This window comes from Lonchura striata, chromosome 22, assembly GCF_046129695.1.
Source record: "Lonchura striata isolate bLonStr1 chromosome 22, bLonStr1.mat, whole genome shotgun sequence".
In the NCBI taxonomy this organism is placed as follows: domain Eukaryota; kingdom Metazoa; phylum Chordata; class Aves; order Passeriformes; family Estrildidae; genus Lonchura; species Lonchura striata.
The window spans coordinates 4621370-4647756 of NC_134624.1; the positions used below are offsets into that span (position 1 = coordinate 4621370).

At 53.9% G+C, this 26387-nt stretch overlaps 1 protein-coding gene across 5 annotated transcripts; it reads left to right on the forward strand.

The window, feature by feature from the left end:
* The first annotated feature begins 482 nt into the window (after positions 1 to 482).
* LRSAM1 (leucine rich repeat and sterile alpha motif containing 1) lies at positions 483 to 25694 on the forward strand. Of its 5 annotated transcripts, XM_077787844.1 has the most exons (25): positions 483 to 529; positions 4091 to 4273; positions 5654 to 5710; positions 7195 to 7239; positions 7691 to 7768; positions 8552 to 8620; positions 9177 to 9261; positions 10447 to 10568; positions 11559 to 11649; positions 12492 to 12622; positions 13203 to 13232; positions 13821 to 13943; positions 14031 to 14170; positions 14713 to 14757; positions 15735 to 15805; positions 16567 to 16666; positions 17363 to 17450; positions 18074 to 18148; positions 19590 to 19670; positions 21590 to 21685; positions 22230 to 22328; positions 23364 to 23495; positions 23870 to 23951; positions 24120 to 24262; positions 24737 to 25694. In XM_077787844.1, the coding sequence occupies exons 2-25, from the start codon at positions 4202 to 4204 to the stop codon at positions 24860 to 24862; spliced, it is 2181 nt and encodes a 726-aa protein (XP_077643970.1). In that variant the 5' UTR covers positions 483 to 529; positions 4091 to 4201; the 3' UTR covers positions 24863 to 25694. The 5 variants fall into 5 exon arrangements, with proteins under 5 accessions (XP_077643970.1, XP_077643968.1, XP_077643969.1 ...); XM_077787842.1 differs by having other exon boundaries at positions 24120 to 25694; XM_077787843.1 differs by lacking the exons at positions 483 to 529; positions 19590 to 19670 and having other exon boundaries at positions 4096 to 4273.
* Positions 25695 to 26387: the final 693 nt, after the last annotated feature.

Sequence of the window (26387 nt, forward strand, 5' to 3'; positions counted from 1 at the left end):
GATATACCCGCCGAGATCTCGCGAGAGGCCAGGGAAATATGAATACCAGCCGAGATCTCGCGAGAGGTGGCGAGCGGGCCGTGGCGGCATCTCTGTAGATGTGCGTTTGTATTTCTATATATCAATCGATAGATAGATAGATAGATAGATAGATAGATAGATAGATAGATAGATAGATAGATAGATAGATAGATAGATAGATGATAGATAGATAGCAAAATGTGGACCATATGGAAGGGTGGCAAGGCACTGGCAGGGGCTGCCCAGGGCACCGGTGCAGTCCCGGCCCCCGAAGGTGTCCAAGGAAGGGCTGGCCGCGGCGCTCAGCGCTCTGCGCTGGGGCGGAGGCGGGGATCAGTCCCGGGCTGGGCTCGGTGATCCCGGGGATTTTTTCCCATCCCGGAGAATTCCCGGATTCCGGGCGGCGCGGTCCTCCGGCCGCCAGGGGGCGCTGCGGGCGGGGCGGGGCGCTCGCGGGTGCCGCTGGTCACGTGAGGCGGCGGTGAGGCGGCGATGGCGGCGCCGAGCGGTGAGCGGGGCTGGGCGGGGGGATTCGCTGTGGGACCCGCTGTGGGGCCCGCTGTGAGGCCCGCTGGGGGGCCCGCTGTGGGACTCACTGTGGAGCCCGCTGTGGGACCCGCTAGTGGGACTCGCTGTGGGACTCGCTGTGGGGGCCGCTGTGGGACCCGCTGTGACACTTGCTGTAGGACCCGCTGTGGCACTTGCTGTGGGACCCGCTGTGGGACCCGCTGTGGGGCCCGCTGTGGGACCCGCTGTGAGACCCGCTGTGGGACCCGCTGTGACACTTGCTGTAGGACCCGCTGTGGCACTTGCTGTGGAGCCCGCTGTGGCACTTGCTGTAGGACCCGCTGTGGGACCCGCTGTGAGACCCACTGAGGGACCCGCTGTGGGACCCGCTGTGAGACCCACTGAGGGACCCGCTGTGGGACCCGCTGTGGGACCCGCTGTGGAACTCGCTGTGGGACCCGCTGTGGGACCCGCTGTGGGACTCGCTGTGGGACCCGCTGTGGCACTTGCTGTAGGACCCGCTGTGGGACCCGCTGTGGAGCCCGCTGTGGGATCCGCTGTGAGACCCGCTGTGGGACTCACTGTGGGGCGCTGGGGCTGCGCCGGGCCGGCACCGGGCACCGCGGGTGCTCCTCGGAAGGGCTCCGGAGCAGGCGGCGCCCGGAGCTGCGCCGTGTCCGCGCGGAGCGGGCGCTGCCCTCGCTCACTGTCGCTGCTCTCCCCAGGTGTCGGGCCGCTGCCCGAGGGCTGCGAGCCAAAATCCCGACAGGGTCGACTCAGCCCTCCATCCTTCCGAGGTTCTGGGCACTCGGGCATGGAACGGCGCGGTAATGGATGAGGGAAGGGTAAAGAAGATGAGGAGCTTGGAAGTTGTGTAACCCTGGGAGGGGGATCCAGAGAGAAGAAGAGAAGAGTAGTGATGGTGAGGGAAAGGAAGGACTGAGAGGCTGAGCCCTGGTGAAGACAAGCGGAGATTCGTTCCAGGCATTGCCAGGGCAGGCTGAGGCTGTGGCAGCTCCAGCACAGAGAGCAGACGAAGCAGGACAACGAATTCCAGAGCTGCCGTTCAGCTGCTGCCTGCTCTGGGCCTGTTCCAGTGCCTGCAGGGCTGGCTGTGGCAGCCTGTCGGACAGCCAGGGCAGCCTGTGGCTGCCTGGTGACACCTCTGTCCCCAGGGCCAGGCAGCATCTTCAGGAGCCCACCCAGACGCTGGCTCACTGCTGCCTCACTGTGCTCCTGGGTGTGTTTTCCCAGACTAAATAAAACATCTCTTCTTTCCACACCCTCACCTTGTCTCATTACAGTGCCCAAATGGATTTATGGTGTCCAGAATGTTTTGAAAACTGAGGCTGCTCCCAGAGCTGTGTTGTTGTGTTTGAATTACAGTTAGTAAAATGAAATGTTTGATTTTCTTTTGCTGTCATCACCCCAACAGCTGCAGACTGGGAAACACCCAGAAAACATTGCTGTGCTCTTCCTGAGTGTGTGGCTACTCCTCAGGCAGAGCTGGTGTCTGCAGGGAGCAGGGGGATCAGGACTTGGAGTCTGTGGGTGCTCACTGCCTGCAGGGAGCAGGGGGATCAGGATTTGGGGTCTGTGGGTGCTCACTGCCTGCAGGGAGCAGGGGGATCAGGATTTGGGGTCTGTGGGTGCTCACTGCCTGCAGGGTGGCTGCTGGCCTGGGCACTTACAGGCAGTTATTTCAGTAATTTAATAAATAAAAATTAAAATTACATCATATAATGGTCACATGCCAAGGGCCTTTTTCATTCCTGGCTGCTGAGTTTGATGTGTCTTCACTAAAGCAAATTTCCACTTTTGAAAGCTGTTCAATCCATTTAACAAGTCTCTGATCCTTCATCTTGTGATGCCTGGAACAATTATTTTCCTGTTCACTGTCTGCCCTTCAACCTTCACATCTTTATCCATTTCCTTGGGTGAAAAGTGATGATTTCCCACTGTCCCCATGACCAATGAGATCTGGCTGGAATAGGGAAAAGTGTAGTGGGACAAGGGGATGCAGAAATGTTCAGCAGAGTTGAACATGGTCATCCATTCAAGGATATTTTATTGCACCTGTATTTTAAGGCACTTTTGCCTTCTGCTTTCTTATCTTGAAATCTCCTTTTGTTTGTGCCTCTGATGTCTTGCCCTTGATTCTGCCCTGTGTTTCCCTGACAGTCAGCTTCCCTTCTTGTTCAATTTGAGTTCTGGCTGTCACCTTCCCCCCTGGGAGCTAGGTCAGAGCAGCATTTCAATAATTAATAATCAATAACAGTGTGACCTGGTTAAAGAGGCAGAAATTGGGCTGGCAGGGACAGAGCCACAGAACTGCTGGAGATGAGTTTGTAGCCACCTCCTGCCGTGGCCCATGGCTTGTCCCAGTGAGTGCTGTGACAGCAGGACAGTGACTCAGGGTGCTCTGCCTCCTTGTTCCTGCGGTGAAAGCAAGAGAGATGAATTATACTGAATTATGTTACTTTCACACTGAGATTTATCTCTGTAAAGATTTGACAGAGTTTTTGGAAGAGCTCTCCCTGCTCAGGGAACATCCCTGGCTGGATCCTGTCAGTACCTCCTCCTCAGGAGCCTTTGAGGCCAGTTTGCAGACAAAGCTGGCAGAGAACATTTTATGTGCAACCCCTGAGCCCTGAGTGTAGCTGTGCCAGTTGCTGCTCCACTGGTGAAGCAGTGCCTCTTTTGTGCTGATTTGTAATTGCTTAGGAATTGTAAGCAGTGTTTTAAAAAGTCACTGCAAGTGTTTTAAATGTTACTGCCCATTCAGGGCTCGCTGTTGCCCTCCTGCCCTTCTCTAACTCCCAGTCTCACCTCCCAGCCAGGTCCCTCTGGAGTCCCTGTCCAGGTGCAGCCCCAGCTCAGGCTCTTTCTGCTTTGCCCATTTGTGCCCCCTGGTCCTGTGCAGCCACAGATAAACCCCTTTTTCTCCTTGATGTCATGGCCCAACTGGCCCCATCTCTTTTCCAGCATCCCCACTGGTACCACCTCGTTAGCAGCTGCTCTCCCCATTCCTTGTCCAGCCACAGCTCTCTGCCTTTCCATCAAAACCTGCCAGCAGCTCCTTTTTCTCCCCTGCTGCGTCAGAGCCCTGTCCCAGAGCTGCCTGGTGTCTGTTCCCTTCAACCACCTGCACTCCTGATTCCAGCAGGCATCTTCCTGCACCCAACCTTTCCTCCCTCAGGTTCAACTTCTCTTCCCTCACGCTTGAACCAGCTGGAATCCTTGCTCTCAGTTCTTTGTAATTGTGCTAGAATTGACTTTGAGTTTAAATAGTTTGGGGTTTATCCCTGGTGCTTGATTTCGTGATACAGCTTTTTAGTTTTTAATTCCTGGAGTGGACCCTGCATTTCTCTGATCCCTCAGCAGCCTTCCTCTGTGCCTATCCCAGGGCTGACCCAGACAACCAACCCCTGTAAGACCACAGCAGGGTTTGAGTGCCTCATGTTTGTACTTCCCTGTGCTGGAACTGCCTGTGTGATCCAGCTAAACAAAGACATTTGCTGACACAATTATTTTCTTTTTAATTTCCCTTCCAACTCGTTAGGTCCCAGTTCTGCAGCCCAGGCTTTGCAGCAAACACAGACCCCAGGATCCCTCAGCCTCTCTCTGCAGTGACCATCTGTGCCCCTGGACAGAGGCAGAGTCAGGACTGAAGATGCCTCTCTTCTCCAGGAAGAAGAAACCCAGCGATGATGCTCGGAAGCGCCTCGAGTACCAAATGTGCCTGGTAAGCACTGCCAGGGTCATTTCTGTCCTCTGTGACTGGTCCTTGGGTACCAAATGTGCCTGGTAAGCACTGCCAGGGTCATTTCTGTCCTCTGTGCCTGGTCCTTGGGTACCAAATGTGCCTGGTAAGCACTGCCAGGGTCATTTCTGTCCTCTGTGCCTGGTCCTTGGGTTCCAGATGTGCCTGGTAAACACTGCCAGGGTCATTTCTGTCCTCTGTGCCTGGTCCTTGGGTGCCAGATGTGCCTGGTAAGCACTGCCAGGGTCATTTCTGTCCTCTGTGCCTGCTCCTGGCTCCGTGTGATTTGGTATATCCCTGCATGACCAGTAACCATGTTCCATGAGCAGTAATCATGTTCCTGATCCCACTGAGAGAGCAGGCTTTATTCCTAAGGTTCCTCAGGAAATTTCTTCCCCCCTATCTGCCTTTGCCCTCCCACCCCCACATCCCCTTCCATCCCTCTCTGTGTGGTTCCTTGGGGCATCATCCTCCATCTCACCCCACCTCCTGCCAGCCTGCAGGTGGGATCCCATCTCTCCTTTCTCCTCCATGCCCCTTTGCCCTTACAGATCTCCCAGTTTGTTTTTCCTTCCAGGGAACTTGTGACTTCTATCACATCTGCCTTACCTTGTGCCTCTCTTTTGCTTCCCATTATTCTGATCTTCCTGTCACTCTGAGGATTAACTCATTAGATGTTGCTGTTTGTTTCCCTGGAGTAGGATTTCACTAGGATGCTCTGGCACAGGGAATCTCCTGGGGAAGGGATGAGGAGGGGCTGGGGGAGCTGGAAAGGGGCTCAGGGGATGAAAAAGGAGCTCAGGGGGAACCTTGTTGCTCTGCACAACTCCTGACAGGAGGGGACAGCCCGGGGTGTTGGGCTCTGCTCCAGGAACAGGGACAGGAGGAGAGGGAACAGCCCCAGGCTGGGCCAGGGCAGGCTCAGGGTGGATATTGGGACTTTTTTTCCTGAAAAGCATTGTCAGGCATTGCAACAGACTGCCCAGGACAGTGGTGGGGGGTCACCATCCCTGGAAGTGAACCAGAGGTGTCTAGATGTGGCTTTGGGTACATGGGTGAGTGGTGTCTGTCCAGGTTCATCGCTTTTAGCAGCTGCATTGCATGGACTTGATTTGAACATGGAAAATACTTTGGAACAGAACCAGACTGGTTTGGATGGAAGGGACCTTAAAGCCCATCCAGTGTCACCCCTGCCATGGGCAGGGACACCTTTCCCTGTCCCAGGCTGATCCAAGCCCCATCCAGACTGGCCTTGGACACTTCCAGGGATGGGGAGTCCACAAACTCTCTGGGCAAGATGCAGCAAGAGGTGCTGTATTTCTGCATGGTCTGATTCTCTGGATGTGTTTCTTCCCTCTCCAGGCAAAAGAAGCTGGTGCTGATGACACCCTTGACATATCCAGATGTGAGCTCTCAGAGGTATGTCCTCTACAATTTCCAGTCTTCACTCACAGCTCTGATTCTCTGTCTGCTTCTTGGTACCAGCTGTCAGATTTACTCTCATGCCTGTGAGCCTTGAGACAGAAATTGTTGCTGGTCCACCTTTTCCTCTATCTCTTGAGCTCTGGCTTTCAGCTGGGGGCTTCTTCTCTGTTTTTGTGGTGGGAGTTTTCCTATCGTGTCTCATGCTTCAACACCATTTCTGACCTGGTAATCCTTTAGAAGGGCAGAGTGGTCTCATACCCTCCACCAGTACCTTGTTTGACCCTAGTTTGGGACCTCATGGCTTAATTTTGCTGATCCTGAGAGAGTTGGTTTGCCAAAGGCTGAGTATTTCTAATCTTAGAGCTACACAGTCTGCCACCCATGGTTGTTTTTCTATGTAAGTGAAAATCCCAGTCCTGCTTCCAAGTTGCTGGGTAAGGATGGAAGTCTCACTCCCAGCTTGGCTTCTAAACCAACTAAATGACAATCTGTCTGCTGGTGTGTGGGCAGGCAGTGACGGAGTGCCAGGCACCCAGTCACAGATTTTCCTGCTGGCAGTCAGGCCAGCCTCAGGCAAAATCCCATTTCTATGTCACTTTTAATTTTTATTCCTTGTCTCATGCTTCTACAATATTGATCCTGAATACAGGATGCCCTTGCCAAGCAAAGTGGGGGGATTTGAGACCATCCTGGAAAGAAGAGCTGCCTGCTGTGCAGTGTGAGCAGAGCTGCCTGCTGAGACTTTGGGATGTTCCAAGCTCAGGAGCCAACAGCAGCTCTGTGTGGGTTTGCAGGCTGTGTGGGACAGCCTGGGTGTGCAGGGTGGCAGACAGAGGATCCACCCAGCCAGCTCCACTCAGGGCCACAGCTAATCTGGGAGGCCCAGCAGCTCCTTTTGGACCATAAAACTGCCTTACTGTTCATTTTCATTGTTGTTTCAATAAATGAAGTGAGACATCAGTTTGGTTTCACAATTAACCATGGCCAGGAGTCTGGCTGCTGCTGGTTCTGTGCTGCAGGGAAGATCACAGTGCCCAGCTGTGCCTGGCAGGGGCTGAACTGGCATCTCCTTGGTCTGCCTGTCCCTCTCCTGGCACATCAGGGACACTCTGTCCTGCCTGGTGCTCACCTTTCTCAGCACACTGCAGTGTGGTCGTGAGGTTGCCAAACCACAGGATGCATTTCAGTGATGATTAAACTGAACCTTTGCCTGGGCTCATCTGCACAGGGAATATTAAATCACACAAAGCTTGAAGTCCTGCCTGAGCCTCAGCCTGTTCTGTGACACTGCTGTGTCATGGAGAGCCACTGGAAGCTGTTTAAATGGAAGCTCCCTGGGAAGTACTAGGCCAAAATCAAAGGGCAGTGATTTTAAGCATCACTTTTATTTTCAGTCAAGCTGTTCACGCTTTACAGGTGGACATTGTAGAACTGCTTAAAAGAGAAGTCTGACATGACTATTTTTTTATTGTTTTTAGGTTCCTTATGGGGTCTTTGCAACCTGCAAGGTCTTGCAAAAAAAGGTAATGTTGTAATCAGAAATTATTAAATAGCTCTATTAATATGCTTAAATGTTGTTGTCATGTTTGATATGACTGTATGATTGTTTTATGGTGGTCCAGAAGGAATTTTCTTGTCAGGAATTTGCCTACCTGTGTGATACTACATAGAGAGCAGTTTGAGTCAGATCAGTCCTGGCTGTGTTTTTTAAAGTTAACTTCTGCCAGGAAAGAAGAGGTGGCTGTTCCTGTCTGGGGACATCTAAGGGTATTTCTCATGTGAGGAGCTGGGCTCTGGTTTAGATCTCACATAAAATGTTGGACCTTCTCTGACAATCTATTTCCTACTGCATTGTTTTATATGATACTGAATAAGGTATTGAGTTCTTATACAGCCTCCCCTGTTCAATCTCAACAAAAGTGCTTGTTCTGGAGTCTCTTGTTTTTATGTGACAATGGGACTTTTCCTCCCCAGGTGCTGATTATTCATACCAATAATCTGACATCCTTAGTTCCGAAGTCCTGCAACCTCCTGAGTCTCATAACTGTGAAGGTAATTGTGATTCTTAACAGTTCAACTGCAGCCTATTTTCCTTGGATTTAAGCTGCATTAAAACACCAGCCCAAGTAAATCCCTTCTGGCTGGCTGGCTTTGCCAGGAATCAGAACCAAGGTGTGACACCTGCCTTTTGTGGGTTCAGCTCCCAGGCTGACAGACAGCAGTCACTGTGTGGTTTATGTCACATCACCATCAGTCCCACAACTCATTTATCCCCTGCAGAATCCCACAGTTTCCCCCTCAGCAGCCTCACTGGTGGTGGTGGTCAGGCAGAGCTGGGTGTGTTATGGGGTAGATCCATTTCTCCCGTGCTCTGGAGGGTCACTGGCATGGGAAGGAAGCTGGTGATGGGTGTGACAGGGGGGATTCCCCAAGAGGCAGAGTAATTTCAGCAGCCCACATGGAGGGAGGGAGGTCTCCAGGCCTAGTCCTGCCCTCTCCCTGCACTGCTGTTGGAGCAGTTAATCTTCAAAAGAGCAGTTCAGCATATTGATCCTGCAGAAATTCCTTCTGCCAGCCTGGTTCCAAGGGGATGATTTATCCAGTTGGCTCCTCCAGTTTTGTGGGACAGCTCCGTCAGTGTCACTGCTCTCCCTTGTCTCTTGATTGTTACTGATGCCTGAATTTCCAAAAGACCTCCAAGAATTAATTACCTGCATCCCCTGGAAAACGTGAGCTGCTTTTCAAAGTCCCATAGGAAGCAAAGTCATTTTCATTGTGAGGTAATTCATGACTTTTGCTTCCAACCTTGTTTGGTGACATCATCTGCTTTTCCAGGTTCTGGATCTGCATGACAACCAACTGGCATCACTTCCTGCTGATATTGGTCAGCTGACAGCTCTTCAGGTAAAAAAATTGCAGCTGCACCCCAGGTGCCTGTACAGGGTGTGAAAAAGAAGGAGGAAAGCAGCAGAAGAGCAGGAAAAGCCAGGCTTGGTTATGTTCTCCAGCTTAGTGCAGCCCAAGTATCTCCCACAGCCATGCAGATGCTCTGAGCATTTGCTCTCCCCAAACATTCAGGTTTTGCTGTTGTCCCTGGGGTGGTTACATTGAGAGCCCAGAGCAGTGTCTAAGGGCATGCTCAGGGTCTCTCTGTTCAGGGGACAGCTTTAGATGAGAGCTGGAGTTGGGGAGGGCTGCCCTGGACACTCCAATTCCCAGTTCCTGAATCTGGATCCAGCACCAAATGTTGATAGTGAGCAGGGATCCTTACTGCCCCTGGTAGCTTGGCATACTCTTTATCTAGGGCTGGTGGAATATACATTTTTTTCTTCACCCTGAAAGTGTTATCTACAATCAATTTCAATTGTACTTCTGGACTTAAAAGTCCCAGCAGCACAGATTTGTAGAAGACATGAGGCTTGGATGAATATTTTGAATCTCTTTTCTGTTAATACTTTAGGTCCTAAACCTTGAAAAGAATCTTTTAAAAAGCCTTCCACAATCTATAGGAGACCTTGCACAGCTCCAGGTCCTCAATGTGAAAGGTATGGAACGGGATTGCTCTGGGCAAAGCACATTTATTATCTGGTCATGTTGAGCTGCATTAGTAATTATTCCTTTCAATCAAGACAAGCACCACATGGTTTACACTCTGAATGCTGAGGAAGAACACAAGGCAGGTTTGAATTCAAATAGTTGGCAAGGCAAGAGAAGTTATCTAAGCAGAAAATGCATCAGCCTCAAGCCCTCCCGTAAAGCAAGCAGAGCACTCAGCCAGATAAACCAAATTACAGTTGAGTTCCCCAAGACCCAGAGCTGGCTCCTGTGAGGCTGTGTATCCCCACCAGCCTTGCACAGCCCAAACACAAAGGTCACACCTCTTTTCCAGACTCCTGCACATTCTCCAGCTATGCAGTGCCATAAACCTGGGAGACAAAGGAGATTTAGTTATGTGGAGCTGTTGCTGAAACAGGGAAGGCAATGGAGGGTGAGGAGCTTGGAAGGGCATCTCAGGTCATTGTCTGTCTGCAGCACCTGGGCTCTGAGCCTGGGGTGTGCAATCTCACACTCAGTCCCCTTCCTCCCATCCCTGGGACTTAGGCCAAGGGAGGAACATCCCATGTTACAAATATTCTCCTGATAAAGACACAGATCCAGCCTGCAGCAATGACCTCAGCTGAGAAGGAGATGTGGATCCCAAATTGCCCTTGGTGGGCAGTGACATCCTTTGAGTCCCTGTGTGACCTGGCACAGCCGCATCCCCATGGAAATGAGCTGTACATGTGGTTATGGATTGGTGTTGGAACAGATAACCTTGCTTGCTCCTGTTTGGGAAGGTTGCAAAGGAGACTCAGGTGACCTTGTCACTCTGTGCAGCTCCTGGAAGGTGGCTGTGCTCAGGTGGGGTTGGGCTCTTTCTCCAGGCAGCACTGACAGAACCAGAGCACACAGTCTCAAGCTGCACCAAGGGAAATATAGGTTGGATAATAGGAAAAAATCTTTTACAGAAAGGGTAATAAAGTTCTGAAATGGCTTCCTGGGGTGGTGGTGGAGTCACCATCCCTGGGTGTGTTTAAAACAAGCCTGGATCTGGCACTGGGTGCCAGGGTTTAGGTGAGGGGTTGGGGCTGGGTTGGACTTGATCTAGAAGGTCTCTTCCAACCCAGTGATTCTGTGAATTCAGTGAATTCTGTGGCTCCATGGTTTTAGCTGGCTTTCTGTCCCTGCAGGGAACAAGCTGAGGGAGCTGCCCGGGAGCGTGAGCGGCCTGCGGAGCCTGCGGGCTCTGGATGTCAGCGGGAACCAGCTGCAGGAGCTGCCCCGGCTGCTGGCCCACGCCCGCACCCTGCAGGTACCAGCCCTGGGGCAGCCCTTCCCAGCCTGCTTCCCTCAGCTGGGAATAAATCCAGCCCATGAGGGGAATGATTGGGGTCTGGGCAGAATGCACTGCAGGGCATTGTAACAGGGCTGTTCACACTGTCCAAAATGGTTTTTCTGTCTCTGCTCTGGTCTTTTCCGATAATTTTTACCATTTAATCTAATAATTTTGTCATTTAATTCTGATCATTTTGTCATTTAATCATGACAAAAGTGATCCCCAGAGAGTAAACCCCTGGATTTTACCTGCCAGGGCTGTCTTTAAGAGCACAAATCGTGCTTCTGTCACCCTGGTAGATCTCCAACTTGTTGTCAGCTTTTGTGTGTTTATGGCTCTCTGAAGTGCACATTCAGAAGCAAGATTTTTATGGATTTATTGCCTTCTGGCTGCCAAACCTGTCAGTAGTAAATGGTGCAGTGTGAGGCAACAGGGTTGGCTCATACACCAGCACGAAGGTGTGAATAAATGCTCTCTGTCTGACACACAACATTTTGCTTCACTTCTTATGAGGACAGCCTGAGTTGAGGCATCTATGCAGCTTTGCCCCCTGTGCTTGGTAAAATGGTTCCTTTCTAGGCCCTCCTGCTATGCCCTTCCCTAAAAATGCAGCATTAGCTTCCTCCTCTCCATGTCCTGATATCACCCCTGCTTCCATGCTGAAGGGAACTCCTGACACAGAGTAGGGAATGTCTGTAGATGAGGAGTGCTCTGACCTCTGGTACCTAAATATGAAGTGCCAGTGCCCCCATGAGGGGAATGTTCAGTGAATGGCCAGCTCAAAAACTTCCAAATAAGGGATAGTGGAGTTACTTCTGAAAGGTGCCAGACACCCAGCAGGGATTTAATACAGCTTCATATTTATGTTAGGATTTAGGGTAACATTAAGTAAGATTTTGGGGAGCTGCAAGGAGAACTGTAGCTGGACTCAGAATAACCTGGAGCTCTGTGTGTTCTGTTTTGGAGACGCTGACCCTGGATGCCTCTGCCATGACCTACCCACCCCCTGACATCTGCAGTGCGGGCACAGAGGCCATCCAGCAGTTCCTCTGCAAGGGTAAGCCAGGAGCACCTGGGCTGTGCCCAGAGATGGCCTTTCTGAAGAACAGACATTGTGTGGGCTCTGCTTGGGGTGGTTGCTGATGCCCTGCACACCTGTACTTGGCAAACAGCACAACAGGAGTCCTTCCCTGAGCCCTGCCACACTGGAATGTAGAGTCGTTTGTTAAAAATCGGAGTGGCTGGGTCGGGCTGTCTCAGTGGCCATAAGAGGTCAGTGCATCTCCTGTGGTTATTTTGATTTTCTCTTGTGGGAGGATTAGGCATTGTCCAGCTGTCACTGCTTTGGGACAAGGAGAGAGACTCAGGAGTCACTCAAGGTCCCTGCTGCCCTCATTTTCTCTAGGGAAGGATCTGGGCCCTGCAGATTGTTTGGGGAATGGTGAAAACAGATGGAAAACTCAAACTCACAGATAATATATTGGGAGTTTGTAGACACTGTTTAATACAGACAGGGAATTTTGGTGGAGGTTTTATGCAGGGAAAGTGCCTTGCTAGACATTGGGATATTCCCTGAAAAAAACAGGACAAGTCAGAACTTATTTTGATCTGGGCAGTAACATCTGCAACCCTGCAGAAGTCACCAAGCCTGCACCTGTATGCAAGATGTGTTTCTGTCTGAACAGATCCTTGTCCTGGTGGGGATGGAGTGGCCCCACCTGCTCCCAGAGCTCCTTGTCCATCCTGCCTCATCTGGAGGAGCCCTGCCAGGCATTCCTTGGTGTGTGGGCAGAGGGAGCACAGCTGGAAGCAGTCTCACACACCAGCCAGCTGACAGTCATGGTTCCAAGGTGGTCTTTGAGCCTCAAATGTTCTTATTTTGTGTCTGGTGCCTTCCAGAGTGTGGAATTGCATACTACCCTCCCTCACAGTACCTGCTCCCCACGCTGGAGAGCGATGGAGGAGGAACTTCAGTGGATGGGGTGGACAGGACAGTGCAGAAGTACCTGGAGGAGGAGAGTGAGTGGCAGGTGAGGCTTCCCTGCACCAGAGGGTTTGGGATTTGTCTCTGTGCTCCACCAAAGCATCTCACAGCACTTGGCACATCATCCCTCATCACCTTCCCCTCCATGAGTTGTGTCTTTTGGGATTGAGGGAGCAGCCAGGCACAGTGTGTGCAAGGGTGGCTCATCTTCCTGAGCTGGGGTTGGTGTGTCACCACACTTACTCCTGGAAGATACATCCCAAGGAATTGTCTCCATCCTTGAAAGCAGTGATGGAGCCAAGGGACGGGTGACAGAGGGACATGGAGTGTGCAGTGTGTTTTTGAAGGGACAGCAAACTGTAGAAGAACCTTGTGCTTCTCAGCCAAGTGCTAGACATGTCAGCCCTACCTGGGAAAGGGGAGGCTGGGCCAATAATTGTGCTAATTCCTGTGCTCTTTGGCAAGTGCAGAGTCAATGCCTTTCCCCTGAGTGACTGGACTTTGGGCCTATATTCCTGTGTCTTTCAGTGATGTCTTTATTCAGTTAGGGGAGGTTGTACTGGGGAGTAATAATATCTACACAAAAGTACTTCTGAGAATAATTGCTGATATTGCTTATTTTTCAGAACAAATTCTTGGATTATGAGAAGAGGAAGGTAAGGATCAACTCCTGCAACTGCCTTGTCTGCAGCATGGGTCTGCTTCTGGTTTGTGTTTTCCATATTTTTATTTTGTTTCTCATTCTGCTCACCTGGCTGCTCTTTTAGTTTGCTCTTTTTGTTTCCCTGGCCTCTGTCTCCTCCCCTCTGCAAGGCTCACTTTGAAGCAGCCGCCAGCTCCTGCCTTGCAGTTCCCCAGTGCCTTTTGCTCGAGCTGCTCAGAGCTGGCTGCTTCCTTCAGACAAGGGACGCCTGTGCCATGTGGAGCTGAACCCAACCTGCATTTTGGGCTTCCCTCCATGTGTTTATATTGGCTGGTTTGGTATCAGTAGATGCCCAGGGAATTCAGCTCCATGACATGAAAGGCTTTGGAGACTGTTACGAAGGAAGCAGCAGCTTCTCCTTCCCAGGTTTTGGGTTCCTAAGGAGAGAACATTCCCCTCCCTGAGACAAGCCTCCTGTTTGCCATTTAGCTTCCCTTCTTCTCTGTAAGGGACTCCTGTCCCTTGCTTTACCTTTTTCCAGAATATGTTTTTGCTGGGGAAGGAGATTCCTGCCATTCATCTTTCTTCTGGTTCCTCTCAGGAAAGAAAAACGCAGGAGAAGCTGGAATTTGAGCGACGCCTGAACATGGGCCAGCGAGAACAGGCCCTGCTGGTGCAGCAGCTCGGCAGCCACAAGGATGAGATCCTGCAGACAGTGAGGGAGGTGGGTGTGCTGGGCAGGGCCCTTCCAGGGCACTCACTGCCTTCCCCAAACCCACCACCTTCTCCTGGTTTCCTCTGCTCTGGGCAGGAGCAGCAGAGGCTGGAGCAGGGTCTGTCGAAGCACCAGCGCTGTTTGGAGGAGGAGAGGCTGAAGCTGCTGCAGCAGCTGAAGGACACAGAGCAGGGCATTGCCAGCCGGATCCAGAAGCTACTGGAGGATAACCAGAGGTGAGGTCCAGGGGGTCTTTTTCTGATTCTTTTTTTTTTATGTCATGTTGTTTTGAGCAGTTCATTTCACCCCTGAGTGTTTTGGACCTGGTCAGGATCGATGTCTGGAGGAACTTAGCTCCTGGACTGCCAAAAATGCATTTAAAATACATGGAATTTGCATATTTAAAAAACCGTTACAGCTGTGTAATGTTGGGATTTTGCAGTGCTATGGAAGAAATTCAAATTCCTCATGGAAGGTGTAAATTTGAGGTCTTAAGGTGCCCCTGTCTGTGTATGCTGGGTCTCCATGTGAGCAGGTGCTGATGGGAGATGCCCAGCCTGCTGAAAGCTGCTCTGCTGTGCCTGACAGCAAACTTGTTTTCTCTCAGGCACATGGGGGGATTTTTGGGGTTGTCCTGTGCAGGGCTTGGAGCTGGATGATCCTTTTGGGACCCTTCCAAGTCAGGATATTCTGTGACTCTGTGATTCTGCCCTCTGGGGGACCAGGATATTCTACTCAGCTTGATGAAAGCCTTTTGGTATATCTTTTTTTTTTTTAGGCAAAAACGAAGTTCAGACATTTTGAAGTCCTTGGAGAATGAGAGGTGAGTCTCTGAAATAAACTTGTCTGGAAAAGGGGTCAGAAGCTGGGAAGAGGACTGGGAGCTTCCTTTCAGAGTCACCAGTCTGAATCCACCCTAAGCCAGGTGAGGTTCATCTCATACCTGCACCCGGCTCTGGTCACTGTTGGAAGCAAGACACTGGACTCAGTGTGCCTGGTCCTACCCAGTCTGGCACACCCAGTGACAGGGTGATTTTACCTCTTTTTCATCTTTGAATAGTCCTAAACAATGAGTTTGGGAACAAAACTCTGTATTCCAAAGTCAAGGACCAACAGAGATCTTCCATCTGCTGGCAAGCAAGGCAGTTATGGAGATGTTCCAGCAACATATTCAGGCCAGGAGGAGTATGTGAAAAGCAAATCTGCAATTAAGCCAACACTCTGAGCTAACTCTGCCACCAAAAGTCACTGTCCCCAGCTCTGCCCTGTCTGTGAGCTGCTCCCTCCCATCAGCCAGCTGTGCTGTGGCCCAGTAAACTGGTTGAACAGCATCCAGTTGTTTGTCACACTGTTCCCAGCCACAGCAGCTCCTGAGCTGGTAAATGGTGGGGAGAATGTGCTGCAACAAGGACAGGGGTGGTGAGGAGGGAGGCCAGGCTGCTGCCTGCAGTGGCACTGCTCACTTGGGCCAGCTGTGCAAGGCTCATCCAGCCTCAGCAAAAAGGAAAGCCAGGGAAGGGTCTGGCACTGTTTGGGGACAGCATGTGCATGTTGTGTTGATGTTCTGTGTCTCAGAAAAATCAATTTCCTTGTCTAAAGCCTCTGTCCCTGTGGTTTTGAGCAAATGTTGTCTCTGATAAAACTTAGAGATTCTTCACCAAAAAAAACCGTGGAGCTTTGGTGTCTCTGATAAGCCCAGCTTTCCTGAGCAGGGTGAACCTGCCCAGCCTTGAGACTCTGAGCTGGGTGGGTAGTGAAAAAGGGATCTTTTGAAGGAGTGGCTGAATTGTTTGTTGGCAGAATCAGGATGGAACAGCTGATGGCAATAACCCAGGAGGAGACGGAGCAGCTGCGCAGGAGGGAAGTGGCCTGTAAGTCCAGACAGGTCTCTGGGGAGACGAGGTGAAGGGTTTGGAGCACTAGGAGCAGCTGAAGGGGCTCAGCCTAGAGAAGAAGAGGCTCTGGGGGCTTCCTCACTCTCTACAATTCCCTGAAACAAGGGTGTATCCAAATGGGGGTCAGGCTCTGCTCCCAGGGAACAAGGGACAACAGAAGAGGAAACAGCTTCAAGTTCCCCCAAGACTGGCAGAGCCCAAGTTCCTCTCTGCTCTGGGACAGGGACAGGAGCCAGGGAATGGCTGGAGCTGGGCCAGGGCAGCTCAGGCTGGAGAGCAGGAAAGGTTCTTCCCCCAGAGGTGCTGGCACTGCCCAGGGAATGGGCACGGCCCCGAGGCTGCCAGAGCTCCAGGAGCCTTTGGCCAGCGCTGCCAGGGATGCCCAGGGTGGGATTTTGGGGGTCTGGGCAGGGACAGGGCTGGGCTGGGTGATCTCTGTGGGTCCCTTCCTATTTCCCAGTAGATTCTGTGGTCTCAGGGTTGGTAAGCAGGGACTGGACTTCTCTTAGTACTGAAGAGGTTTAGCCACAGGCAGAGTGGAGTTTGCTCAGCTCTTTTCCCAATAAGGAGCCACAGTGCTCAGGTGGGTGGGTGTGCTCTGGAATCAGTGAAATGGAAAGAGCAAGAGCAATGAGAGAGGAGCCACTGTTGGTTGCAGTGACTGCAGCAGCAGTGGTGGGTGAGTCCTGTTCTGCACACCCAGGCCAGGCAGGCACTGACAGCCCCTCTGTCCCCAGCTGCCATGCAGCAGATGCTGGCTGAGACCTACAAGAACAAGCTCCTCCAAATGACCTCTGAGTCTCGTCGGGAGGACCTCGTCAGCCAGGCCTGCTCCAGGTGCAGGGGGTGTCTGGGGCTGGTGGTGCTGGTGTGAAATCCCTTTCTTTCAGCAGTGCAATTCCCATACGTACACCAGGAACCCCTGGAGCTGGTGGAATGCAGCTGTAACAGCACAGTATAGTGCAAATTAAACTGTCAGAGTCCCTTAAATGAACCACCTTCTAACGTCTACAATTTGCATATTAATCACACTTTGGGGGAACTGTCACTTTTTTGTACCATTTACTTTGCCTTATACATTCTGCTGATATGAAGGATGAAGTTAGACCAGTAGTATTCCTGTATTTTGAGGCACTTCAGTGCTAGAATGTAGCCCAGAGCTGCTCCCTTCACCTCCCAGGCTGCCTCAAGGGTGCTGTGTGTGCATAAGTAGCACACAAGTGTTGCTGCACAAACCGAGGGCATCCTGGCTCACTGTTTACAAGATGAGAAATTTTAATCTGGCAACATCTGTCACTGACCAAAAACAGCCTTGTGAACCTGTGACCTGCTCAACAGGGCCACAGGAGCCTGTGGTGCAGGTTTGTTTTGGGTTTAGGGAAGGAGGTGTTAAATTTGTGGCCTTCAGCTGTACAGTGCCACTACTCTTCCCCCATTCACTAAGAAATTCCTCCTCCTGCATTCCCCATTGCCTGCTTTTCCTCTGAGTCCCAGACCCAGCAGTAACTCCATGGCACATCCATCTCTTTGCAGCCTAGCTGAGATGGATCAGAAGTTCCAGCAAATCCTGGCTTGGCAGCAGCTGGATCAGAACAAAGCTGTCAGTCAGATCTTGCAGCAGGTAGGCAAAGGAGCAAACTGGTCATGGGGATTGAGGGAGAGCAGGATCCAGAGCAGGTCACAGCAGCAGCAGTGGCTGGCCTGGGCTGCATGCAGAAGTGATTTTATTTAACACTACTTGCTAAACTTTGAAAATACCTGCTATTCTGACAAACTAACTTGGGTGGTTGAAAAAATTATTTTATCTAGGCAGCAAATTTTCAGAAAAGACTATAGCACAGACCATGGGAAGCAAAACTGACACAATGATTAAGAGGGGATTTTGAGACAGAGGTCCTGTCTTTTGCCAGGTTTCCTGGGGGACTTGGGAGAAGGATTTTCAAAGTTTGTTCTCAGAAGTGCTGGGCAGCTGTGCCCTGCAGCACAGGCTGGCTACTCAGTGCTGCTGAAAAGGAGAGGTGGGGTCACACAGAGCATTCCAGATGAATGTTTGAATAACATTAATATTTCTCTATGTGTCTCCAGGGTGGGCTTTACCTGTTGGGCTCTCAGTTGTGTTTCAGGACATTGTTGCTCATAGCAAGCACCACTCAGGGTGCTTGAGTCCCTGCAAAGCAGCAGCCTCTGAGCCCTTCAGCAACTGTACCAACCACTTCACTAAGCAGGATTTTGTCTGTCCCTCAGATTGAGATCCAGAAAACTGCCTTTGAAGCTCTCCAGGTGAAGAAGGATCTTATGCACAGGCAGATCAGGAACCAGGTGAGTCAGCAACAGAGGAAAGAGCAACCGGCTCCTCAGCTCATCCTGCTGTTTGATGAGACCCTGGGAGGAAGAACAAAGTGCTGTGAGCACAGAGCAGGGGCTGAGGACATGGAGAGCTCTGGTGCTGCTGAGAGCTCTGGAAAAGAGAGTTGGAAGTGTTGGTTACACTCCAGTCTCCCAGCTCTGAGGGAGGCAGTGTCAAAGCAAGTTTTTGATTCCTGGAGGTGGTGGCATTGCCACTCCTTCAGTCACCTCAGCACTGGAGGACAGACCTGCACTGGCTCCGGGGGTGATCTGCAGTTGCACCTCTGATTTCCTTCAGGCTGTGTACTTGGCAGGGCTGCTGCTTCCACATGAGCCCACTGCATCTCCATCCAGCACATTAGAGCTGCACCTTGTGCCATAAGTTCACCTTTTCTTTCCCATTCTCAGCCTGCCTTTCTGAGCTCCATCCCGCAGAAGGTGCAGTGACGTAGTTAGGAGGAAGAGCTGGTGGAGAAAGTGGCAGGGGATGATGCAGGATGATGGAAAAGTGGCAGGGGATGATGGCAAAGTGACAGGGGATGATGAAGGAAGGTGGGAAGGCAGCAGTGGTGGATTCAGGAAGGAGGGTTGCTGGTTTCTGGCACAGTGCTCCAGAATCTTCCCTCTCCTGATCTGACACAGAAGAAAAGTCTCAGTTCAGGATTTGATGGATAAACTTGAGGACTTGGATATTTTGAGTGCCCAGCGACCAATCTGCTGGAAGCCTGTGACCTGCGTGGCAGTTCCCCATCATTGCCTGACTTCACCATAAGGGGCCTGCATTTTGCTCCCTCTTGCTCTGTGAACAAAGGGAATTTGTTCCTTGAGGCCAAGGTTGGACCTTTCACCCTTGGGACCCTTCCTACCCCGTGCTGCAGAGGCAGAGCCCTGGGGTCAGCAGGAGCAGTGTGGCCTGGGGACAGTTGGTGGCATGGCAGAGGGTTGAGCTGGGGTCTCATCTTGGCTTTGCTCTGGGACCTTGGGCAACTCATTTCACCTCTCTGTGTCTCAGTTGCACGACCTGAAAGAGCAGGTGTTGTTCTGGGATTGCTGGAGCACCTGGAAACCAGGGCACTGTCCCAGGAGTCTGAGGTTTGAGCCATGCTGCTGGGGGGACCTTGGCTCTGCATTCCAGAGTGGCTGCAAAAGGTTTGGGTGCACAAACTGATTGCAGAGTGAGGTTCCAGACTTGAGCAGAGGTGCTCAGAGTAGAGACAGGTGGAGTCGGGGGACACAGCTCCTCAGGTAAAAGAAGAGGGACCCTCAGCACACACATCACCAAAGGGCACAAGCAGTTCCCCCCCAACCTCTGGGTGCTCTGCAGTGCTGCCCTTGCCAATCAGACCTCATTTTAAAAGAGCGTAAATTAAAGTAATTTTAAATGTCAGTAAAAAATGTTTCATTTTCTGTTTAGATTAAATTAATAGAAACAGAGTTATTGCAGCTGACACAGCTGGAATTAAAGAGGCAAGAACTGGACACAGAGATGCTGCAGGTACGTGGGGCTCTGGGGCTGCCCCCACCCTCCCTGCTCTGGGATTGCTCCACTTGCTTCCCTTGCTCCTGGCAGTTTCCAGATGGTTTTATGCTCAGTCAGAAGTTCCTTCTGCACAGGACACACCAACCTCTCTGTGTCCTGGGAATGTGGGAAATGTCTGCTGCTCCTAAACATCCCCAGGCCTTCTCAGCAGAGAGACAGAGAAGCCCTAGTAGGGATGGGCAGTTCCAGGTGTGCTGGGTGGGGAAGGATTTTGCAATCCAGTTGTTGGCTGTCCCAGAAACACCTGCCTGCTGTGCATTGCATGTCCTCTTACATTGTGTTGTGTTTTGGTATCATCAGCAGTCACACATTGAGGAGTACCAGGTTTAGCTTCAGCAGCTTGGCTTTAAGTTTTGTTTTGTGATGATTTGCATCAGTTGTTTTCTTCTGTGTGCCATGTGCCAGGTCAGGTCACCTGTTTAGTCGGCCCAAAATCAGTGGCAGGTCACTGTTTAGTCAGCCCAAAACCAGCCAGGGCAGTCACAGAGCAGTGGTAAGTGCTGGCTTCAGGCAGCAGTGCCTCCCAGCCCTGTCCTGGATCCTTCAGCTGTGAGGTTTGGGTTGTGCTACCTGGACTCACACAGCTGCTCTGTGTCACTCTGTGCTGTTGGAGGGCAGAGGGTGGGGACCACCCAGAGTTCATGCAGGGCAGACCAGGAGTGACCTGGTGAGCACAGGAGCTGCAGGGCTCTGCCCAGGTACCCAGCTGCAGCTTCAGCACCAGGAGCCAAGGAACAAGGCCTGGACACCTGGATCTGTTTGGATCCCCCTGCCCTTGGTGCTGTGCACCCCAAAGGGCCCCTGCTAGGGCTGGACCAGCTCCTCCTGTCATCAGTTGTCCCTCTGCCTCCGAGGAGGTGCTGATGCTTCCTGCCTCTGTCAGGGCAGGGCAGCTCTGGTCACCTGGAGGTGGGGCTGGCCTGGGAGGGGCAGCTGTTCCTCTGTTAACCAGGGGCCTTGTCCTGTGCAGGGTCCAGGTGCTGATCACAGGCTGGACAGGCATTGCAGACCCCTGGGACAGTGGAAGGTGTCCCTGCCCATGGTAGGGGGTGGAACAAGATGGGTTTTAAGGTCCCTTCCAACCAAACTAGTCTGGGATTCCGTGATCAATGAAGGTTTCCCAGACTTCAAGGGTGTTACAGAATCCTTGTCCCTCTGTCCATGGGCATCTGGAGTCCCTGTGGCTGGTGGCCACTGGCCTCTGCTCTCCATGGGCATCTGGAGTCCCTGTGGCTGGTGGCCACTGGCCTCTGCTCAGATATGGATGAGCTGGGACTGAAGCTGCAGAGATGCCACATGATGGGACATTCCTGAGCCACTTAACCCTCCACTGCCAAGGAGTGGCTGCAGGGATGCCTGGCCTTGGCCTGGTGTGCTTGGGGTGAGACCCCAGGGAAAGGAAGCATCCCAAAGGCATGGGGACCTCATCTGTCCTGTTTACCTGCAGGATTCCAGACCTACTTTCAGGTGGTCTTTTCTCAGTTGGATGGGTTTGGAGCAACCTGGGACAGTAGGTCTCCCTGCCCATGGCAGGGGGTGGAACCAGATGGGCTTTAAGGTCCCTTCCAACCCAAACCAGTCTAAGATTCCATGATTCTAAGGAGGGTACCATGAATACTTTTGCCTGAACTTCTGATGGAGTGAGGAGGAGCTGCTGCAGGCAGGGTGGGCTGGGGCTGCTCAGAGTGGCAGTGCAGGCTGAGGGAGCAGGTTCAGCTGGTTCTGCCCTGCCAGCTGCTAGGAGAGGATCTGAGCTTGGGGCACAGGGGTGGCACAGCCACGGGGACTGGTGTAGGTCTGGCAGGGGCTTTGCTGGGAAGGGGACAGGGTGGCAGCAGTGTGGGGCTGTGGCTGCCAGAGCTCTCCTGTTGCAGGAGGCGGTCACGGAGCAGCGCCGGGCGCTCGGCTGCCTCCTGCAGCAGCTGCTCAAGGAGAAGAAGCAAAGGGAGGAAGAACTGCAACAAATCCTGGTAATGAAGCCCCTCATGAAGTGCTTTGGATGAGGAAGCATTTGGGTTGGCTGCAGGGAGAGTCCATGGCTCAGTGTGGGACTGAAGGGAGCAGAGCAGGGCTGTGTCCAGATCCAGGAGCCAGTTTAGCCCCAGGAAGATGTAACGAGAACCTGGGGGGCACAGCAGCACTCCCTGGTGCAGCATGGGCACCATCATCTCCCCCAGTGACCCTGCTGGGAAGGGAGTGGTCAGCAGGATGGGCACAAGGGATGGGAGTTGTGGTCTTGCAATCCTGAAGATCTGCAGACCCTCCTGAGCCTCAGGAGACCAGGCCACAGGACCTGTGGCAAAGGGAGCAGGGAGATGCACAGCCCTGGACTGGGTGTGAGTGGGGTCAAAGTGGGCCCAACCTGCAGGAGCCAGAAATCCTGTTTGACCCCCATCACAGTGCTCTGGCTGGGCCCTGCTCTGCCCAGGCTGGGGGTTCCTTCCTGCACACCCATCCCTGAAACCCCCTGGCTGTGTTCCCTCGGGCTGCTGAATGAATGAGTTTGTTTTTCAGCTGGAAATGGAGGCAAAGAGTGAAACCAAGCAGGAGAACTACTGGCTGATCCAGTACCAGCGCCTGCTGAACCAGAAGCCCCTCTCCCTGAAACTCCAGGTGCTGCTGCTGTTCCTGCTCCCACTGTGCTCTGCTTTGCTCTGGGGGGAGCGAGGACAGCCCCCTGAGCTAAGGCTGGGAGCAGGTCACAGGCCCCTCACACAGATCCAGTGCTGCCCATGGTGCTCTGAGCTCCCTCATTCCTGCCTGTGGAGGGGATGGAGCTGCCCAGGTCCCTCTGGAGCCAACACCTCAGCTGTTCCCAGCAGGAGCTGCTGTCTCAGCCCCAGACTGCTGGTCAGGAACAGAAAACTCAAGAACCTTCCAGGCAGGGCTTCTTGTTCTAGCTGAGCACCCAAAGGACTCTGCTTGGCTCCCCAAATTCCCCTTCACACATGACTGAGTGCAGCAACTCCTGCCCATTCCTGCCCCTGATGGTGTGAGCCAGGACTTCATGCTGGGCATAAAGGGTGGGCACAAGGAGATGGATCTGAGCTCTGCCTGTGCTGCAGATTGGCTTGAGCTGGCAAAGCAGGGGCTGCTGCAGACATGGATTGCCAAAGGCATTGTTTCATGTGTGAGGGGAGCTCACTGGGACTGCAGCTCCTCCCTGGGGCAGCTCCAGCTCTGCCCTGGGACAGGGACAGGAGCCAGGGCACAGCTGGAGCTGGGCCAGGGCAGCTCAGGCTGGAGAGCAGGAAAGGTTCTTCCCCCAGAGGTGCTGGCACTGCCCAGGCTGCCCAGGGAATGGGCACGGCCCCGAGGCTGCCAGAGCTCCAGGAGCCTTTGGCCAGCGCTGCCAGGGATGCCCAGGGTGGGATTTTGGGGGTCTGGGCAGGGACAGGAGTTGAATTGGATGATCCTGGTGTGACCTGTCCAGCTCGGGATATTCAATGATTCCCAGACCTCAACATTTTGAAGTATGCCCATAAAACACCTGGGGCCAGAGCTGCTCCAGGTGTTGGGCTTCCAGGCTTTGGTGTGTTTGGGATGCAGCACAACTAGAGCAGGGCAGGCATGGGATGAGCACAGCCCCAGCCCTGCTGCTGCCTGACCTCAGGGGCACAGTCTGCGAGCTCATTCCGTGTTTTGCAGGAGAAGGGTTTGGAGCAGCAGCTGGTGACCCTGCTGCTGGAGCTCTCTGCTGAGCAGTACGTGCCCATCTTCGCTCACCACCGAATATCCCTGGAAACGCTCAGCACCATGAGCACCAGTGACCTGGAGAAGGTACGAGGCAGCAGAGTCAGTGTGGGGCAGCAGCAGCAGGGATTGTCCCCGTCCTTGCTCAGAATCCAGCTGTGCCTGGCGGGTCTGGCTGTGTCACCTCCCCACAAGGACAGTGCCTGGGCTGCTCTGCCTGTCCCTGTGGGCAGTGGCTTTTCCAAAGACCTGCAGGGTGAGCCACAGCCTGGCTCCATCTTCCGACATCCTCAGATGCCTCTCTGTAGTAGAAATAGCACCGGGGAATTCCTCGTGCCTGGCAGAGGGGCTTTCCTTGGCATGGACACATCTTGCCAGCAATGCCCAGGAGTTTTCACTGTTCCCCTGGGGGCATCAGCCTGCTGTGCCTCTGGGGCCAACACCCTTCTCTTGCCCTGCAGCTCGGTGTGACAGAGGCTGGTCTGCAGCGTGCCATCCTCAGGCGGGCTCAGGAGATCCTGGCTGTGGCCACGACCATCCCAGGTACCCTCAGTTCTTTCCTGCCACATTTTACACTCTCAGCAGGTCCCTGAGCCTGGAGCAGGGAGCTCTGTGGGTCAGACACCTCCTGTGGGTGTGTGAGGAGGGGAGGCAGAGCTGCGGTGGGCAATGGGCAGCACTCAGGGGACTCACAGCTGGCTGTGGTTGCAGAGCTGCGGAGGGCAGAGGACACCGGGGTCCCTGCAGCCCCAGAGCCCAGCGCTCCCCTGGAGGAGCCCCCGGGCCCCGCGGTCCCCACGGCCCCACCGTGGGACGAGAAGAAGTCGGAGTGCGTTGTGTGCATGGAGCAGGAGGTGAGAGCCGGCACAGCCCGGGGCTGGAGCAGCGGGCGGAGGGAGGGCGGGATCCAGCGCAGCCCCAGCTCTGTGTGCCCAGCCCGGCCATGGCAGTGCCCGGGTGCTCATCCCACCAGCTCCCAGGCACAGCCGGGCTGGGCATCACAGCAGGGATGGAGGGAGAGAAGAGCAGGGCAGGGACGGACAGGGCTTGGGCCGGACCTTGTTGAGCTGCACCCACCAGCCGTGGGAAGCACTCACGGGGCTGCTCAGCCCGGCCCCCCCGTGTCCTGCCCCGTGTCCCATCCCCGTGTCCCATCGTGTCCTGCTCGGCACAGCCCAGGCCCCGCACACCCAGGGGAGATGGAGATTGGGGTGTGGGGCTCTGCCCCCCACGCTGAGACCCCCACGGGTGATCCTCAGCTCCCCCCCGTGCTGGAGCAGTGTTCAGGGACAGCAGCACTCTCCGTGTCCCCTCTGTCTGTTCCCCAGCCCCAGATGATTTTCCTGCCCTGTGGCCACGTCTGCTGCTGCCAGGGCTGCTGCGAGCGGCTGCACTCGTGTCCCCTGTGCCGCCAGGACATCGCCCAGCGCATCCGCATCTTCCACAGCGCCTAGGCCGGCCCGGGAGGCGTGGCCCCGCTCCCGGGCTGTTCCATTGCTGCTCATGCCCCTGTGAACAGCCCCTCGGCAGCACGACCAGCACTGCCCTCCCCACGCCCGGGAGCCTCAGCATCCTGCAGCTCCCCGGGGGCTTCTCAGCCCCCAGCTGGGGCTCCTTCAATGAATCCCCTCCTGCTGCCTGCCCACCCAGCGTCCCCATGCCTGGGTGACAGACTGGGCGCAGCTGTGGTGTCCTGTCTGGCTGAGGTGTTTGCTGTCAGAAAGGCCTCTGGGGCTCACAGGGACACGGGGAGTGCTTCCAGCAGTGCTGCTCGGTTGTGAGGGAATTTCCCATGGGAGCATTCGGGCAGGACGTGCTGTTCTTCGTGTACTGACACTGCCTTGCACATCTGTCATGCCAAAGGTCTGGGGCTTCTGCTCTGGAGCCCCACAGGAGCGTGTCTGGCTCTGCAGCCTCAGGCAGGGCAGAGCCAGGAGCTCCCCAGCCCCCACTTCCTGCTCATGTGGGAGGGGAAAGAGCAATGCTGCCAGGACTGGAGGGACCAGCCCTGGCCAGAGGAGCCCAGTGGGGTCCCCATCCACAAATCAGGTAGGGAGCAGAAAGTGCTGCTGCCACTGGACAGCACTGAGGCAGGGCTGGGGCTGTGCCCAGCTCAGGACCACGGTGTGCCTGCACTGGGCTGTGGGGACTGCTCCATTGTCACTGGTTAGTAACAATTCCTGTCTGTGCCTCGGCTCTTGACCCTGAAATATAAAAATGCTGCTTCGAGCCCAGTCCACCACAGCCTTCCCCAGGAGCAGCCATTAAACTGCAGCTGGTTTCTGCTGGGGGTGTTTCTGCCTCTTTCCTTCTGCAGGGCCATGGCTGAGAGCTGGGTGTGGAGCAGGGACAGGGCCACCGCGTGCCCGGCTGTCCCAGTGTCACCTTCCTGTCAGACAGACATTCCTGTCAGACAGAGGAATTTGAGGCTCTGGCCCTTCTCCCAGGGTGTTGCTCATTGTTGAGCTACCCCAGGGATGTCAAGGCAGGGGAGACCTTGGACCCTGCGCTTGGGTTGCTTCACATGAGCTGCCCCATGCAGAACATCCCTGTGGGACACGTGTGTGCCCAGTGCCACCAGTGTCCTGGGGACGTGCCACAGCACCAGAGCCAGCACCTTGGGAACACCGTGGGGATGTTTTTCCAGCCTCTGTCTTCATGTTTTGCTGCTGCTGCCCATCAGAGCAGGCAGGTCCTGTCTGGGGAGGGGCAAGGGGCTGCACCAGGAGCAGCAGGTGCTGGGGATGGAGGAGAGGAACCCTGCGGAGGCGGAGGGCAGGAAGGGTCCTGGAGCACCCTCACTCCTCCCTGTTCACCCTCCCTCGGTATTCCCTGAGGTCGGGGAGAGAGTCACAAGCCCTGGCCTGAGGGACGGCGAGGAGCAGGGAGAGAGGATCCAGCTCCCCAAGGAGCTCCCCCTGTGCCCCTCCTCCGGGGCAGTCAGGGACCCCACGGGGACCCCACGGTCCGGCCGGAGAG

Coding starts and splice junctions, on each gene's coding strand:
- LRSAM1 (XM_077787842.1), top strand. CDS start 4,202: ATGCCTCTCTTCTCCAGGAAGAAGAAACCCAGCGATGATGCTCGGAAG. Junction 7,769..8,551: donor TGAGTCTCATAACTGTGAAG/GTAATTGTGATT, acceptor CTGCTTTTCCAG/GTTCTGGATCTGCATGACAA. Junction 11,650..12,491: donor CCAGCAGTTCCTCTGCAAGG/GTAAGCCAGGAG, acceptor GGTGCCTTCCAG/AGTGTGGAATTGCATACTAC.